At 43.7% G+C, this 19,641-nt stretch overlaps 1 protein-coding gene across 1 annotated transcript in view; it reads right to left on the reverse strand.

Moving 5' to 3' along the window:
* Positions 1 to 19,185, reverse strand: part of LOC141116859 (high affinity immunoglobulin gamma Fc receptor I-like) — a 94,973-nt gene extending 75,788 nt beyond the window's left edge. The window contains 3 exon segments of the mRNA XM_073609331.1: positions 8,962 to 8,979; positions 11,176 to 11,249; positions 19,035 to 19,185. Coding sequence (XP_073465432.1) covers positions 8,962 to 8,979; positions 11,176 to 11,249; positions 19,035 to 19,042 — 100 coding nt within the window. The 5' untranslated portion in view covers positions 19,043 to 19,185.
* Between the last annotated feature and the right edge of the window lie 456 nt (positions 19,186 to 19,641).

The following is a 19,641-nucleotide window of genomic DNA, read 5'->3' on the forward strand; positions in this document are numbered from 1 at the left end:
ACTCTTTCCGTGCTGCCCTAGGCCTGGGCCTTTTTGGCCTAGGCCAGGATACAGCGTTGGCTGCAGCACACAGTATTTACATCAGTACATTGTGCTGCATCGCACAGTATTTACATCTGTACATTGTGCTGCATCGCACAGTAACGCGCTTCTGAACCCTGCATTCTGAGCGCAATGCACTCCTAAACCCTGCATTCTGGGCGTATTGCACCTCTAAATCCTGCATTCTGAGCGTAACCCACTCCTTCACCCTACATTCTGAGGATAACACACTCCTGATTCCTGCATTCTGAGCATAACGCACTCCTGATCCCTGCATTCTGAGCATAATGCACTGCTTATCCCTGCATTCTGATCATAACGCACTCTTTATTCCCGCATTCTGAGCATAACCCACTCCTTAACCCTACATTCTGAGGGTTAAGGAGTAGTGCACTCTTGAACCCTGCATTCTAAGCGTAATGCACTCCCAAACCCTGCACTCTCTTTAATCCTTTTTTTATGTTCACTGAGTTTGTGATCTATATGGGGTTAACAATGTATCATCACCTGCCTTTCTGGCATTGCGTTGTGATGTGAACCGACCCTAACAACAGGACACTGTGCACGATGATCTTTGACTTCATAAGTGTTGTTCAAGTAGACCTCTATCTCTCTAAGGTTGCCTACCCCTGGTCTACAGTAGACATTTTTCTATGGAAACCTGTTTGCTGATTTCCAGAATGGCATGTACTGGCTTTTGCAGAGTAAGGTACACATTTTTTTTTTTTTTTTAATTCAAAAAGGTACAGAAGGCAAGAGAGAGGATATTTATTCCAATGTTTTTTATGGACTTAAGCACACCTGAGCAGAATGTCCGACAGAAAAAGTCAGATGGAAGCTTTTCATTGTCTATTCTGATCATGTGTATGCTTCATCTGACTTTTTTTTTTGAAAATTCTGACGGACCTAGAAATAGAACATGTTCTAAATATTTCCGACAGAACCAATTCCTATCGGGAAAACTGCTCGTCTGTATGCTGTTCCGATGGACCAAAAACAACGTATGTTCTGAAGCAAGTACAAGACGGAAGCTTTTGGCTACTGGCTATTGCACCTCCTTGTTCTAGTCCCATCGTACGTGGTGTACGTCACCGTGTTCTTGATGGTCGGACTTTGTTGTGATGGTGTGTACGCAAGAACTCCGTCGGAAAAACCTTCAGAGTTTATTCCGACGGGAAAACCGGTCGTGTGTACAAGGCATAATCCTTTATATTCTAGATCTTGAAATTGTAAGCTGCTCAAAGCCAGATATTTACAAGTAATTCGACTTACGGACTCATGAAAAGTCTCTGTAACCATGACAGGTAAATATATTATCTCACCCCCATATCAGTCATCTCAACACAATTACATTCATCCATTGTTTCTGTGACTACCTGCAATTTTTTGTCAAATATAGCAGGATTAACCACAGGAATATATAGTGAATGCATTGGGAGTCCAGTGCTCACCCACTACTTCAGGGTGAATAAAATGGGCATGGGTATCTCTTTGCTTTCAGACACTTTAAGTGGGCCTGAACTCAAAAATTTAAACTGTGTTGTATTCTAAGGAATAATTAGAAATGTTAATCGTTCCTAAAAATTGCAATGAAAATTTTATTTGTATCTTGAATCGCTCCTGGAAAATAACAGTACATTTACTGGTATGTGAGGGTGCCTAGGCACTCCTGTGCCTACACTCTTATTATAGCTACAAGGTGAGATCTAAGGCACTGCTGCCTCTGACTGCTAGACTTAGAGAGCTGGAGTGAGATTTGGTGATATTACTACTGCGATACTCACGTAAAGTAGACACTCTGCAGTAGTCACAGGTGAAAGCATGGCAAGCACCTCAACAGCCATCTCCTGCAGTCTCTGCCCTGCCCAGGGTGATTAGTACTCACAGGACTGTGTTCTCTGTAGACACCTCTTAGCTGGATACATTATATGTCTAAATACTCCACGCAACAGTGGTTTACACTCACTGACCACTTTATTAGATACACCTGTTCAATGGCTTGGTAACACAAATTGCTAATCAGCCAATCACATGGCAGCAACTCAATGTATTTAGGCATCTAGACGAGGTGAAGATGACTTGCTTAGCATCAGAATGGGGAAGAAAGAGGATTTAAGTGATTTGAACGTTTGCATGGTTGTTGGTGCCAGATGGGCTTGTCTGAGTATTTCAAAAACTGCTGATCTCCTGGGATTTTCACACACAGCTATCTCTCGGGTTTACAGAGAATGGTCTGAAAAAGAGAAAATATCCAGTGAGCGGCAGTGGTGTGCAGGAAAATGCCTTGTTGAGGTCAGAGGAGAATGGACAGACTGGTTGGAGATGATAGAAAGGCAACAGTAAGTCAAATAACCACTCGTTACAACCAAGGAATACCATCTCTGAACTCACAACACATTGGACCTCGAAGAAGGTGGGCTACAGCAGCAAAAGACCACATTGGGTGCCACTTATGTCAGCTAAGAACAGGAAACGGAGGCTACAATTCTCACAAGCTCACCAAAATTGGACAATAGAAGATTGAAAAAACATTGCCTTGTCTGATGAGTCTCGATTTCAGCTGCGACATTCAGATGGTAGGGTCAGAATTCGGCGTAAACAACATGAAAACATGGATCCATCCTGCCATATATCAACGGTGCTGGCTGGTGGTGGTGGTGTAATGGTGTGGGGGGGTATTTTCTTGGCACACTTTGGGCCCCTTAGTACCAATTGAGCATCGTTTATACACCACAGCCTACCTGAGTATTGTTGCTGACCATGTCCATCCCTTTATGACTACAGTGTACCCATCTTCTGATTGCTCTTTCCAGCAGGATAATGCACCATGTCACAAAGCTCAAATCATCTCACCACTGGTTTCTTGAACATGACAATGAGGTCACTGTACTCCAATGGCCTCCACAGTCACCAAATTTCAAGCCAATAGAGCACCTTTGGGATGTGGTGGAACGGAAGATTCGTATCATGAATGTGCAGCCAACAAATCTGCAGCAACTGCGTGATGCTATTTTGTCACTATGGACCAAAATCTCTGAGGAACGTTTCCAACACCTTGTTGAATCTCTGACATGAAGAATTAAAGCAGTTCTGAAGGCAAAAGGCGGTCCAACCCGGTACTAGCAAGGTGTACCTAATAAAGTGCCCGGTGAGTGTATATCCTCTGTGGAGATTACAGTGAAAAAGTTAATAATAAAAATGGGGTGGCTGCCACTTTACCACTATGAATTGATGTAAAGAATAAAAAGCTGCGCTTACCCTGAAATTAATTCCTTTAAAATAACATGATTTGCGCTCTGTGTGTGCTTCACTCCAACTGATCCACTTGTGTCATCACCAGTATCCCCTCCAGGGACTGAACTCACCGATGGTTGTTGACCCCTGAACATATGCTTAGGAAGGTGAATACAGGCTTTTTGTCACAGACCCACTGTGCCGATTATGCTGTCAACCAGGGAAACTCCATATGTTCATCCCATGCACCAATAGGAAAGAAGCCGAGAAACAATTCTCACAGCGTAAAACTGTTTATTAAAATCTCCCAAAATAAATCATAAAATGCACTAACAAATAAAGTGCCTCTCCTGGCACCTGCAAACGATCCACCAAATGCTTTCACCGAGACGCCACCCATCCTGATCCGCACAGGAGCTAAAGTACATTCCAAACAGCAGAAATGATGTAACAGGAAGATCCCACCCCTACGCGTTTCATCATAGGACATCATCAAGAGTCGCAGCTACGGCCACCCAGGGAAACTCCAAATGTTCATCCCATGCACCAATAGGAAAGGAGCCAAGAAACAATTCTTATAGCGTAAAACCCCGCAAAATAAAACATAAAATGGGTGAAGGGCATACCAAAAGGACAGTATATGAGAATTAGGTGTAACTGACACAGACCCACCTCGGACAGGGGCTTTTGGAGGGTATCTTCCATGGGCGTCTGCAGAACTTTTTTTTTTTCAGGGGGAGGGGCAGCATTTTAAGGTCACCCAAGCTCTGCTCCTTTTCGACAATATCATAAAGGGAGGGGCTTAGTCATTATCACATAAAGCGCAGGCATGCAAAGGTTTGAGAAACCTGATGCAAAAGCTTAATAGAAGGATCAAGCTGCCATTGACTGATTAGCAATTAGCAGTTTGCGGCGCCTGGACATGGATCAGCCCAGAGAGTCCGTGTGTGGACACCTTGCTCCGGAGGGGGGCCTTGCCCCCCCATATGGACCCCCATGGTAGCCTTCTGCCTACTGACTATGGGCCCTGGCATGTGAGGGAGCTACAAGCATTCAGGAAGATGTCCTGCTATATAATGCAAGATGACATTAACAGTCAAGGAAGCCATGATGGTCTCTGCCAACTTGAAACTCAGTGAGAAGATGGATAGGAAAAGAAAGCTGGTTAATTTAATAAGATTTGGACAGCCCTGTGTCTTCTTGAATACTGGACTGTCTGCGGTTGGCACTCCTTGACTAACCAAGGCTTCTCTAGGTGCCTAGCTGTTAATTAGCTTAATGGTGAAGTAGTTAGCTGTTAATTAGATTACTGTTTAATTAGATCACTGTTAATTGGATTGCTATTTGAAGTTTGCATTGCCATGTTTTTACTAGTTGTACATCTTATCTAATCTATGCTAATACATCCCCAAAAGGGGAATGTCCTCCTGCGGGGTATTAAAGCTTGTGTGATTTAATAAAGTGTGGTTCCTTTGTTTTTTTTCCTCAATATCTGTCTGTGTAAGACACTTGGGGGAAAGGACTAGTATTAGCTATTAGGCTGTTGGAAGGGTTTGGAGGGCAGGAGGCACTGTTTGGCCTAGGCACCCAAGCAGGGTGCCAGATGGTCCATCACAATATTAACCCAAAGGTTCCTAGTTAAAGGATATGACCAAAAAGATCTGGAAAATACTAGAAAAATAGTGAGGGAAATGGATAGAGGACAAATACTGGGGGTGGGGAAATTAAAATCCCAGAATTAACTTTTGATACTGGGTTTAATAGACAGCATAAGGAAGTAAAAAGAATTTTCAAAAGGCATTGACCTATTCTGATGAGAGACTGTATGTTCATTCTCTAATAAAGTTTCTAGCCTACTTACCTTTTATGGTATAGATAGGGTTAAAAACCACTGGAGGGGGTCCAGTTTGAAGAAAGCAGTCTCACAAAATGAGATGCACTGGATTTACTAATTGGATACATTTACTCGTCATGGAATAAATGTAGATATCAATCTAAATTGTTTCATCACAGATTTGTAATCTTATAAATTTGTCAGAGCTGGGCCCAGCCCTTCCTTCTCTGAGCTGGCCGCTCAGCTGTTGGCTAATTGCCAGCTCCTATCTCTCCACAGTGACTCACCTGTTGATGATATCCTGCTCGTCGGTCCTGCCTACATAAGCCGTCCAGTCCAGATGATCTCTGCCTTTGCCTTGGTCACATCTCTAGAGACGCTCTCTTGTGTTCCTGTTAAAGACTTGCTTGGCTGACATTCCTTCTGGCTCCAGATCCTGCTTGCTGTTCTACTACGCTCATCTCCGGCTCCCTGACATTTGCCTTGTCTGACTATCCGTTCCGGTTCCTGAACTCTGGCTATGTTTTGACTATGTTTACTCTGTTTACCTTTTTTTATTATTATTAATAAAGTGTGATTTAACTGTACTTCTGCCTCAGTCTGATTCATGGTTTCTGACAAAATTAAGACCCTACAGAATCTATTTTATTTAAATTTTTGTTTAGATTTTTTAAATATAATTTTTCATTGAAAATTAGTATCAGATAAAGAGAAGATGGTGTATATCAGTGGCGTTGCTAGGGGGTGGCTTTTGGGGCTATAGCCCCAAATCTGGGGCCCATAGCCCCGAGTCTCTGCAGGGGTCCCCAAGGGGGCGGAGGCTCTCTGGGGACCCTGATGCTAAGGAGGAGGCTCTCTGGGGACCCTGATTTTAAGGGGGAGGCTCACTGGGGACCCTGATGTAAGGGGGAGGCTCTCTGGGGACCCTGATGTAAGGGGGAGGCTCTCTGGGGACCCTGATGTAAGGGGGAGGCTCTCTGGGGACCCTGATATAAAGGGGGGCTCTCTAGGGACCCTGATGTAAGGGGGGGCTCTCTGGGGACCCTGATGTAAGGGGGGCTGTCTGGGGACCCTGATTAAAGGGGGGCTCTCTGGAGACCCTGATGTAAAGGGAGGGCTCTCTGGGGACCCTGATGTAAAGGGGGGCTCTCTGGGGACCCTGATGTAAGTAGGGGTCTCTCTGGGGACCCTGATGTAAGTAGGGGGGCTCTCTGGGGATCTGAGTAACCGTCATGAGAAGAGAGAGGGGAATAAACACAGAAAAAAGAAAGAAAGAAAACTCCAAGGTCAAAGGGAATTGGTCCAATCATCATTCAAATAAAGGACACAGGTCAGCTATCTCTCATCCAAAAAGCAAGTAAATGATAGGTTGGCGTTAAGTCCTCCAGGGTGGACCGTGCCCAGGGTGTGGATCCAATAGGCTTCACGTTGTAGTAGTCGACGGTCATGGTCACCTCCTCTAATGGGTTGTTGGACATGCTCAATAACCATACCCCTTAGTTCGTGTGTTTGATGTCTGTGTTTGGCAAAATGCACCGCCACTGGTTTATTGAGGTCAATCTGTTTGTCCTCTTCTGTTTTTGATAGAGCGAGTCTAATGTCGCTTCTGTGTTTCTGAAACCTCCTTTTGAAGGGGCCGGTTGTTTTGCCGACATAGGTGAGTGCGCATGGGCATTTTAAAATGTAAACACAGTAGTCAGTGTTGCAGTTCAGGTACTCTTTTATGCGGTATTGGTTACCCCTGTGTGGGTGATTGAAGTGTTCACCACATATGAGGGAATTACATACATTGCAATTGTGGCATTTGTAGCAGCCAGTCTTCTGTGAAATTTTAGGTATAATCTTAGCATATTTATGTCTAGGGTCAGCTTGTACAAGAACGTCACGGAGTGTCTTATTCCGTCTATGTGCAATTATGGGTCCCATTTTCAGTTCATATGCCAATGAGTTGTCGGCCTGTAGAATACGTAGATTTTTCCTAATGGCTTATCTGATATTATCGGATTCGCGGTTGAATGTGTGGATGAACAGTGGTCGATATAGGTTTTATTGTTTCTTTACTTTTCCTTGATTTCTGATTGGTTGATGGTTATTTAAATTCTCTTCACTGAAATCTTCACATTTATCACATGCCTGACGAAGGGGTCCTGCGCGACTCCGAAACGTTGCACCTTTTGTATTGTGATCACGCAATAAATTAAACCGTTTGGACGCCACCGTGTGCTGATCCTTGGTGTGCTGGCAAGTATCTACATTGTGACTTGAACCAGTATCCAGCTGGTTGTTGCTGCAGCACCCGACCTTTAAGAGCTTATACCAGGAACGTGTGCGATGGGAATATGAAACATTTCTCTGGGGATATATACACACACACGTATATTACTGTATATACATGTGTATGCCCACCCAAGCATATGACTTTCTTTACTACGCTGCTATGGGCTCTAGCCCCAGATCTTTTGTAGACCTAGCAACGCCCCTGGTGTATATTATGAATATATGCAATATGGCGTTTTACCACAAGATGGGGTAATGGGATAAACACCAGTAAATTACAATGAAGATGTTTTCTTTCTAATGTTTTTTACTGTGTAAGAAGAACCATCTGCTGATAGCATATATATAAAGCAACAAGAGGGGTTACATTCTGAATAATTTTGCTTAATTTAATTGGTGGTATATATATTGAGTGGAATGGATGGCCATAGCCACGCCTCCTGATGACATCAAATGATGAAACACGTAGCGGTGGGATCTTCCTGTTATGTAATTTCTGCTATTTGGAACGCACTTTAGCTCTATGCGGAGCGGTTGGGTGGCATCCTAGTAAAAGCATTTGGTGGATCTTTTCAGTTGCCAGGAGAGGCACTTTATTTGTGAGTGCATTTTATGTTTTATTTTGAGAGATTTTAATAAACAGTTTTATGCTATGAGAATTCTTTCCTATTGGTGCATGGGATGAACGTATGGAGTTGCCCTGGTTGACGGCATAATCGGCACAGTGGGTTTGTGGAGCACACACAGAGCGCAAGTCGCATTATTTTAAAGGAATTGCAACACAAGTGTATTGCACATTTATTTGCACCATTGCACTTTAATACTGAGTACTGCACTTTATGGACATTTACACTTCTAAGTATTGTTAATATGTATCAATTGTTTGTATAAGCTTTATGAATTAGTGTGTTGATTTCTAACACGGGGATTGCATTGACTTATTTCGGGGTAAGAGCAGCTTTTTATTCTTTACATCTCCTAGCTGGATACACCTCTCCCAGGAACCTTCCATGGAAGCAGCCTCATACATGGATCTCCAACCTGGCCCAAAAGGTCTTTTGGAATCTGCCCTAGCCCCCACCACTTTAAGGATCAGAATGTCTACAGCCAACTCCTCCTGCGTATAGGTCCACTCCACCCAGCCTCCTGCCCAGTACAGGGCCTATGTGTGTTAGTTACATGCTCACAGGTATGGGGTGTTTAGCTCCCATGCATCTGTGTCTCCTCCCCACCTAGCCTATATGAGGGTGCTAACTCACCCCTGACATCACTTATGGGAGATCTCTGCTTAAAAGGGTCCTAACACCTACTTTCACTGCCTGCTGTACCAGACACTATTTTGGTACAGAGTCACCTAGTGGCAAAGTAGCTAACTGCACCTGTCTACAAGATGGCCACCTGCACATAGAAAGACATCCACCGAGAGGTGGATAGGCAAGGCTAATGGAAATCATTAAGAATTTTGTTTTATAAAACTTTTGTATGTATACAATTGTATCGCCCCAACACTGAAAAAACATAAGGTTGTTATACATCATTTTCTAACAATATATGTATGAAAGATGTGAACTTACCTAGCTGTCCGATCAGAGCTGTTAAAGGGAACAGGGAAAAAAGTGTTATAAATGAGGCCTGTGGTTTATTTAAAATAAATGTTTCACAAACCTGGCCAATTCAAAACTGAGCATATGATAAAAAAAGATCCAAATTCCCCAAACCTGCCTCCCTTGTCTTCATCTCAATCCTTATATGATAAATTGCCTCTTTATCTAATGGGGAAGCTTACAAATTGACAAAAATGGTTTCAAAAATGCATTTCTCTTATTTTACAGATAAAAATTATTCATCCAATTTTTTTTATATCAACTTGCAGACTGCCCGCCGTCGATATATGTCGATACTTTGGTGTAGAATATCAGGGTTATGGCAGCAGATAGCTGTCATAACCGTGGTATATTCTTAAACGGCGGACGGTCCTCTTTCTGATAAAAGTGGTTTCCATGGCGGATTCACTGCAAGATCACTTTTATCAGGGGGGGCCGGGGAGGGCCCCCCCCCCGCCTCGCTCTGCTCGTTTCCGCCGCTTACCAGAGCTGTTGTTAGGGGCGGAGCCGATCGGGTCCTCACCCGAGTGAGGGAAAGATGGCCCCCACTTGGCTCCATAATATTGGATGGTGGAAGTGACCTCAAACGTCACTTCCGCCCAATGATCTTAACATTTTTTTTTTAATCTTTTTTTTTTGTTTTTAAACACATTTATTTATTTATTTATTGCATGTAAGTGTACATGTGAGATCTGAGGTCTTTTTTTTTTAACCCTAATTTTTTTTTAAAAGGACAGTGTAAAAATAAAAAGTAAAATAAATAAGAAAAAAAAAATAATAATTAAAAGCGCCACGTCCCGCCGAGCTCGCCCGCAGAAGTGAACGCATACGTAAGTCATGCCCGCATTTGAAAACGGTGTTCAACCACACATGTGAGGTTTCCCCACGATCGTTGGCGCAAGAGCAATAATTCTAGTAAAAGACCTATTTTGTTACTCAAAACTGGTAACCTTTTTTGCGCTATAAACATAAAAAGAGCGAAAATTTTGAAAAAAATACAATATTTTTTACTTTTTGCTATAATAAATATCCCAATTTTTTTTTCTAAACTAAGTTTAGGCCGATATGTAATCTTCTTTGGTAAAAAAAAATCGTAATAAGCATATATTGATTGATTTGTGCAAAAGTTATAGCGCCTACAAAATAGGTTATTGATTTATGGCAATTTTATTATTTTTATTTTTACTAGTAATAGCGGCGATCTGCGATTTTTATCAGGACTGCAACATTGCGGCGGACAGATTGCACACTTTTGACACTTTTTTGAAAACCATTGACATTTATACAGGGATCAGAGCTATAAATAGCCACTGATCACTGTATAAATGTCACTGGCAGGGAAGGGGTTAACACCAGGGGGCGATCAAGGGGTTAAATGTGTTCCCTCACTGTGTGTTCTAACTGTGGGGGGATGGGACTAATCGGTGTTCCTATATACTAGGAACACACAATCTGTCTCCTCTCCCCTGACAGAATGTGGATTTGTGTGTTTGCACACACAGATCCACGTTCCTGCTCAGGCAGGAGCGATTGCGGGTGCCCAGCAGACACCGTGGCCGCCGGGCACGTGCATTGGCTCCTCAGTGATGCCCCGGGCCTGCGCACCCCCTATACCGGCGGGAAGCGGTGGACATCATATGATGCCCGCCCAGGATGGGAGATCCCACCTGCGGATGTCATTTGACTATACGCCAGGAATGAAGTGGTTAAATATACTTCTCAGCTATGACAAACTATGAGTGAAGGAAGACGGAGTATGGCCTTTGATGGACTGGCCGGCACAACTGCCAGAACCCAACTCTATCTACCTCTTATGAGAAGAGCTTTACCATAAGGTCAAAGAAAATAGAAACCCTAGGAAGAACTACAGGACATGTGGTTTGGAATGTCCCCATATCAGCAAATCTGTAATTACTGAGAATTAATTTTTTATTTTATTTTATTAATGTAAAGTCCAATGACCTGAAGAGTTCAAGTAATAAAAGAGTGTTCTCAAGTTGTCAATAGACTGAAGATCATTTTTAAAGTTAATGCTACTTTGGGGAAAAAATGTATACTTTAATTCATAATGAAAAAAATATTCTAATGATTCTAAACAATTATACTTTAGCGTATACAATTAATATATATTAAAATACCTACGTAGGAAACTACAGAGAGAGCATTGAGAAATTGTATACTTACAGATGAGGATGATCTGAAATGGAAGTTGCAGTCCATACATCGTTCCACCCATATTACACAATGCTGGTTCTGTGCTGAAAAAAAATACCACCAGTGTTTTTGTATATAGACAAATGTATTATGCATTCGGGTGCTTTCAGTTTGCATTTAAAATAATTTTCAGATGCTCCTGAGGTCCTTCACATCTGATCACCTTCTGAACCTGACCTACCTACCTTTACATTAAGTCAAGCTGTATTGAGCTGTTTTGTATTTACAAGGACTAAGAAAAGCAGTTTTGAGGTGAATAAATGCCAGAGCCCACCAGGTCCTAAGGGTCGGTTCACACTGGGACGACTTGGGATCCGACTTGTACGCCCTCAAGTCGCCCCAGAAATAGATTCAATGGGAGTGAACGCTAGCGTCTTAATAGACACTACTGAAGTCGCTCCGACTTCAGGGCGTACTCCCTGTCATAGATATGATGAAGCAGGTTGCATGGAGAGCTCAGCTGCAGCCAACTTAAAAGAGGAAGGAAGTAAAAATGGCTTCAGAAAAGGGCTGAGATCATTCTGATCAGTTTTTACAATCTTTAACTCATAAAGAAGAATTGCAACATTTAAAAAACCAACTGCAACTCATGACAGTCCTTCCACAGCTCCTAACTGTCCCTGATTTTGAGGGACTGTCGCAGATTTTGAACAAAGTCCCTCTGTCCCTCATTCCTCCTCATTTGTCCCTCATTTTGGAATGATCTATATAGTTGTATATAAAATGCACTATTTATCTATCAAAAGGTGTTTTATTGTGCTAAACCTTTCATCAACTTCTAAATTGCTCATTTTAAAAGCCAGTATAAAGGAATAGTAGTGGTAAAAAAAATGGCACTTGTGGGTTTAACCAATCATTTTTTTGTATAATTCTCCTTTTAAAGGAGGCGTGGCAAGGGGTGTATCTTATGCTTATATACTTTTGCTAATAGGTGTGCCTCGTTACCATCTCAGAAAGTTGGGAGGTATGAAAATGCACTTTTTATCTTTAAAAATGTGTTCTCCCAGTGCAAAACCTTTCATCCAATTTCTAAATTGCTGCATTTGTAAATTCCAAGAGCCAATATAAAATAATAGTAGAATAGTAGTGGTAATACTTTTGCTAATAAGTGTCCCCCGTTCATATCTCAAAAAGTTGGCAGGTATGCTTCCACATCGCATAGCCAAAAAACTCTGTATTACAAAGCAGCAAATGATACAAAGTTGTGCAGAATGGTTTGGGAAGCTCCTGGCAACCAGATGAGATGAAAGGTCAAAAAGAGAACGGCCAAAACAATTCCCTTTGAACATTCAACCAGGGAGGGACGTTAAGATAGACTACTGGGACCTGACGACACTGGCATTTAAGCTTACTGGACTCAGGCAAAAGCAGAAGCAGATGTATGGGAAAAAAAAAGAATTTAATAATTTTCCCCCAGAAGCCTCTCAGAAATCCGACCCACAAAAGGGAAATTTAGATTTGACCATATCCAGGAAATTCACACTATATTACCAAAAGTATTGGGATACCTGCCTTTATAAGCACATAAACTTTTTTTTTTATCCAGAAAATTTTTTTATTGAAAATTACAAGCATACAGTCCAGAGATCCATAAACCAGGCATTTACATCAAGGCATACCATCCCCAGTTCCCTGAGAACCATGCCTCAAATATATAAGATAATATGGCACTCATTTCACATTTTAACACCTTACAGATAAAGTACCCTACACAAAATCCATTGCTTCTGTACTTAAATACTTGCTCTAACAGATTGTATGGGCGCGGGATCCCTCAGCCCGCGTTTAGTCTTAGAAGTCTATCCACGACTAGTTCCTCCGGGGCCAATCCCGGAGTACCTAGCCACGGCTCCAACAATTTTTCAAACTTAGCCGCACAGCCTCTATGTTGGTATATGATTTTCTCCATCCTTAGCGTGTTACCTACTGCTGTAATCCACTCTTTAACCAAAGGGGGCGATTCAGATTTCCAATGTAACATAATCAACTTGCGGGCCATGAACAGGGCCCTAGTAAGAGCCTCTCTAGTGTGTGGTTCCCATTCTAATTCGTCCAGCAAGTTCAGAATGCACTGTCTAGGGTCCAGAGGAATCTGCACCCCAAACACGGCAGACAGGACTTCTATCACTCCCCTCCAATAGACATGCAGTTTGGGGCAGCGCCAAAGCATATGTATCAACTCACCATGATCCCTTTTGCATCTAGTACACAACGGGGTAGGTGTCAGTCCCATGGCATGCAATCTATGGTCCGTGTAATATACTCTCAGAAGTGTATATAGTTGAGTCAACCTTTGCGTCACATTCAGGGAGCAAATAGCCACTGATTGTAGGGCTTCCTCCCACTGATCTTCATCCAAGGGCCCTATGTCTGTTTCCCATTTTCTTTTAACTGTAAGAGGGTGTTTTGAGAGGTACTTGCTAGATAGTGTACTGTAACACTGGGAGATAAATCCACCGTCATCTTTAGGGCACTGCAGGTGCTCTAATTTTATCCTAGGGGGTTTATTTTTCCAGATTAGTTCACGGAATATGGTATTAACTATCCTAAAGGTCTTTAGTGGGATCACTACTGGAGAATTGTGTAACATGTATAACATTTGGGGCATCAGAATCATTTTAATTAGATTCACTCTGCCCGCAACTGACATACACAGGGTGTTCCATGTCTTGACCCGTTGTCGAAACCTGGCCAGAAGTGGGGAAATGTTTAGTTGGCCGTATTCCCTAATTCGGGGTGATACCCATATCCCCAGATATTTAAAGGAAGTGGCAACAGGAATATCTCCTACCCGCTCACCGTCTTGTAGTGTGGCATCATCTAGGGGCATCAAAGCAGACTTGGCCCAATTTATTTTCAGGCCTGAAAATTCTCCAAACCGAATCACCGTGTCCATCGTGTTCCTCAGGGATTGCTCCATATCCCCCAATAGTATCATTGTGTCATCTGCATAGAGCATCACCTTCTCCTGTCTATCTCTGTAGCAGAAGCCTGTGATACCCCCATGATCTCTAATCTTAATTGCCAAAGGTTCTATTGCCAGGGCAAACAACAGGGGGGACAAAGGGCACCGCTGCCGCGTGCCCCGGCCTAAGGTAAATAAAAGTGACAATCTGCCAGCTTCTCTAATAAAAGCCCGTGGGGAGTGATATAACAAGCGCACCCAGGTAGTGTATGCAGCCCCGAAGCCAAATCGCCTCAGCACCTCCCAAAGATAGGGCCATTCCACGCTATCAAAGGCTTTCATGGTATCTAATGACAGGAGAGCCCTGGTTCCCATATTGTCAGCCTGTGTCTGCATGTTAAGGAATAGCCTTCTTAGGTTTATCGCCGTGGATTTATTTGGAATAAATCCCGCTTGATCTGGGTGTATAACTGAGGTGATTACCTTATTTAATCTAAGGGCTAGTACTTTGGCCAAGATTTTAATATCTGACTGGAGTAACGATATCGGCCTATAGGATGCTGGATCTACGGGATCCTTCCCCTGTTTTAAAATCAACACAATATGGGCTTGAGACATAGATGGTGGAAGGGCAGACTGGTCTCTGGCTGCGTTAAACATTGTCAATAACTTGGGTAACAATACTTCAGAGTAGCTTTTGTATATCTCCATAGGGATACCATCCCCCCCTGGAGCCTTACAATTGGGAAACGCAGCCACAGCCACCTGCAGCTCCTCCAGAGACAACGGGGAGTCTAACTCCTGGCATTGCGACGCAGAGAGCTGTGGGAAAACAATGTCATCTAAATAATTACCCAACTCCCCCGAATCATGTGTCGAGGTCGGGCGATATAGTGTTACGTAGAACTCAGCTAGTGCTTTTAATATTAAATCAGGAGAGTGTACCAACTGTCCCCCTTTGGTTTTTATGGTTCCAATTACTGGAGATTTCTGAATTAGCAATTCTAGCCAGAAGGCGGCCCGTTGTTTCCCCCTCCTCAAAGAAAGCAGTTTTAGAAAAAAATCTCTTCTTTTCCGCCGAGGAGGCCAGGAGGTGCCCATAAGCAGATTGAGCCGCCTGCCAGGCCTCCCTTGCGGAATCAGTGGGATCCTGCACATACTTCTCCTCCAGGGAGTGAACCTGTACCTCTAGTGTCTCTCTGAGAGCTTCAGAGCGCTGTTTAACCTTGGTAACCTCATTGCTTAGCAATCTTCGTAAATACAGTTTAAATTTCTCCCACTCTGCCAGAACAGCGGCTGGATTAGACTGGTTTTTGAAAAACTTACGGATGCTTCCCTCTAGTCTCTCGGGAGATGTGAACAGCTGAAGCCAAAAGGCATTGAATTTCCAGGGTGCTTTAGGGAGCGTGGACCCCTGTGTTATAACAAGGTTTAGTACCATATAGGAATGATCTGATACACACCTGGGTTTGTAAGAAACGTCAGAAACCGAGGGAAGCATAAGCGAGTTTCCCACAGCTAGATCTATCCTGGATAGCGACCCATGTGTTTTGGAAAAGCAAGAGAATTGCTTAATTGCCGGGTTTCTGTGTCTCCATAGGTCTAACCATCCCAGTTCCTGTAACAGCCTAGCAAGTGGTGTTGCCCTGCATGGGGCTTGTATTCCCGGGGGTGGGTGTTTGTCCAAAACTGGGTCTAGCCAGCTATTGAAATCCCCTACAATGAGCATAGGGAGGTTCGGCTTATCTGTCAAAAATTCCAGGAGAGGCCGAAGCACCCGTGCATCAAATGGGGGGGGTATATACACACAGGCCAAAACACAATGCAGGATACCAATGCGACAATGCAAAAATACAAATCTCCCCTCTGAATCTATTTTAGAAGCATATTCCTGATAATCCAGGGATCTGTGTATCACTACGCTCACACCCCGAGAAAAAGAGGTGTGAGTGGAGTGATAGGCCCATCCTATCCATATGTACTTCAAGCAACTCCTGGTCTCTGCAGTCAAATGCGTTTCCTGTAGGCATATAATAGCAGGAAAAAACTTTTTTAGACAGGTGAATATCATAGTACGCTTAAGGGGGGAGTTCATGCCCCTAACATTCCAAGAAATCAACGATGAAGATCCCGCCATATTAGAAGTGTAGACATCAACGGGCAAGTACTATCAGTGTTCATCTGTACGGTGAGTCTATGGAAGCATTGATAAGCATATTTGCATATGAATGTCGAGTTGTCAAAGAGGCTAGTAAGCGGGTTCGGGTAAGTCTCTGGACTATAAGGTAGTGCATACTGTAAACCACAACCAGGCACAACTGTGCCAACAAACTTTATTTCTACTGTAGTATGGTGGATCCACGACCGGTACCCCTCACTGAAGTCAATGCCCGCCAGTGTGGAGCAAGATAGTAGGATCAACCAAAACAACTTTGTCAGCCAGGCCAAACATAGCCTGGCAGTACAGCCTAAAAACTGGCCGCCTGTGAGAACTCGCATTGCCAACAGATCAGAACAGGTTCACGTAGACAAAGAAAAAATAGAAAAGTCACAGTTCTTTTATCTCCAGCATTTCATGAAATGTGTCCCCGGCATCTAGACAAGGAGAAGAACAGCTAAATAAACTGAGGGATGGCCATAAAGGTGTAGGTATGAACATCTACCTGGCCATAAGAAAAACTACAGCAGCAGCATAATCCGTTTTATTAAATATCCTTAGCTGAGTGTCAGGGTCAGTCATCTTCTGCCTCTGCCCGATGGTGTCGCAGGGCTTGTTCATTGTGATCTAACCATATCATTGCATCTCTGGGTGACTCGAAAAACTGTGCATGCCCGTCCGCCGTCACCCGCAGTTTAGCCGGGTAGAGCATAGCGTATGGTAGTTGCAGGGCTCTCAGACGTATCTTTACTTCTTCCTTCGCTCTACTTCTCTGCACCTCAGCCGAGAAATCTGGGTAAAAGGACACTCTGACACCATTGAATTTTATATTTGCCTTCTCACGTGCACAACGTAATATAGCTTCCCTGTCCCGGTAGTGTAATAACTTTGCCAGCATGGACCTGGGAGGGGCTCCCTGTGGGGGGGGTCGGCCTGGGACTCGATGAGCTCTCTCCACTGTGAAGAAAGGGGAAAAAGCATCCCAGGCCAAAGATATCAATAAACCAGTTCTCCACAAAGGTAGTGGGGTCCTTACCCTCAGATTTTTCGGGGAGCCCCACTATGCGAACGTTGTTCCTGCATAAACAGTTTTCTGTGTCCTCAGCCCTGTTATATGTGTCTTGGGCCATGCGGTGTGCTGCTCTGGCTTCTTGTGCAAGTGGAGGGATTCTGTCCTCTATGTCACTCACTCTGCTTTCCACTGCTGTAGCTCGTTCCCTGACCTTTTGCAGGTCCTGTCTGAGAAATGACATCTCCTCTCTGACACCCCCCAACTGGTCTTTCATGACATTAACTGCAGCTGTACACATATGGACTGCTTTCAGAATTTCAGCCAATGTAGGTTGCTCCAGAGTCTCTGGGGTGTCTTCTGAAGGCGGGGGAGGGAGGGCGAGTGTCTTCCTCCATGAAGAGGTTAGGTGTGCTCACTGTGTCCATATCCCAGTCTGCTTGTAATGTCTTGTCAGCCTCTCCCCCCTTGTAAGCTGACCCCCCCCTCATCCGCTGTCCCGGGGCCCTGTATTTTTTGGGCATAATAAAGGATATCCCTGTACTGTTCCTTACCCGGAGGCTTCAGAGCTTTCTTGCTGCTGCTGTCTTTCAGCTTGTCCACCGTCCGGGGAACGCGTTGAGCCAGGGCTGCAGGCGCGGCGGTGCCATCTTGGGAATCCGGCCCCGCCATCTCCAACAGGCCTCGGCAGGTTTTCCCCCTCATACAGAGGGCCGGCGGTGGGTCCGGAGGGTACTGGGACTCGGTAGACAGCTGGGGGGCCGAAGAAAGCAGGATCAACGATGCCGGGGAAGGATCAATGCACGGATCAGGCAGGAGCTGTGAGAAGTGCGTCCTCTCACATGCCGGTCTTGGCCACGCCCCCAAGCACATAAACTTTAATGACATCCCAGTCTTAGTCCATAGGGTTCAATATTGAGTTGGCCCACCCTTTGCAGCTATAACAGCTTCATCTCTTCTGGGAAGACTTTCCACAAGGATTAGGAGTGTGTCTATGGGAATGTTTGACCATTCTTCTAAAAGCACATTTGTGAGGTCAGGCACTGATGATGGCCGAGTAGTTGGGCAATATTTTCCCACCCATTCCCAAATCATGTGATTGTTCGTTTTGGTAGTACCTAAGCATGGGCTAGATCAGGGGTGCCCAACCAGTGGCCCACGGAGCACTCTGATGTGGCCCTCGACCTCCTGCTCTAAGATGGCAGGTTGGCAAGCCCAGATCACGGTTTGCTGACCCACTATCCCAGAGCAGCAGTTTTGTGAATGAAGCTGCTGGTAGTAGAAGCAAGTGGCTGCGAAGCAGAGCTACATAAGCCAATGCTTCCTGTATAGTGCCCGCTCCTGTCACAGGCGGAGTGATACCAAATGCACTCCGCCTGGGACAGCAACAGCCAGCGATACCAGAATGGAAGACGGTTATTAAAGGTAAGTTTACTACTAAATTCACAGTATATATGGATATATCTGTTTTGCAGTGGTTACTTGGCTGCTTTTAAACTGATCCGCAGATGCAGTGCAGCTGCAGGTTACCTGCATTGAGCCACAGACTTCTGTTATTACCTGCGGGTTTGTTGCGCCTTCAGAAAGTATGCCACACCTGCAGGATTTATTAGAAGTTTACGGCACTACTACACTGTACTAATACTATTCTATACTATACTATCCTATACCATTCTCAAAATACTCAGAATCTAGGGTGAGCAGAGTAAACAATGCACATACAAATATCATACAAATATCATATACAAATATCATACCTGGTCATGTAATAAGATGTCTGGAAATCCTACAGATCTTCTTAATGTTGATCTCCTTTAAAGATGAATAAATATTAATAGAGACTGAAACCTGTTATCCCGAGTAACAGCATCTCAGCAAAACCGAGTGAGATGAGAGACTATGTGCCAATGACCTATAGCCTTCCCATTTTATGATACATTATCATGTGGGGGTTTTTTGCACTAATGGGGAAGTGATGATTCTTAGGTAAAATAAACCACATTCTGACGTTATCTACAGTACTGATCTTCTAGTGAGTTTACAGATCTTCCACATGGTGACCATGTACATATTGACTTAAAGAAAAAAAAAAAAAATAAATAACGATTTCTGGTCAATTTTATTTTAATTTTTTATTTTAATTTTAAATCCACAAGTTTATATACTGAATTTCTTAACCACTTCAATACTGGCCACTTTCACCCCCTTCCTGCCCAGGCCAATTTTCAGCTTTCATCGCTGTCACACTTTGAATGACAATCGCGGTCATGCAACACTGTACCCAAACTAAATTTTTGTCATTTTGTTCACACAACTAGAGCTTTGTTTTGGTGGTATTTAATCACCAGTGGGGTTTTTATTTTT

This window comes from Aquarana catesbeiana, linkage group LG13 (assembly GCF_042186555.1).
Source record: "Aquarana catesbeiana isolate 2022-GZ linkage group LG13, ASM4218655v1, whole genome shotgun sequence".
NCBI classification, from domain to species: domain Eukaryota; kingdom Metazoa; phylum Chordata; class Amphibia; order Anura; family Ranidae; genus Aquarana; species Aquarana catesbeiana.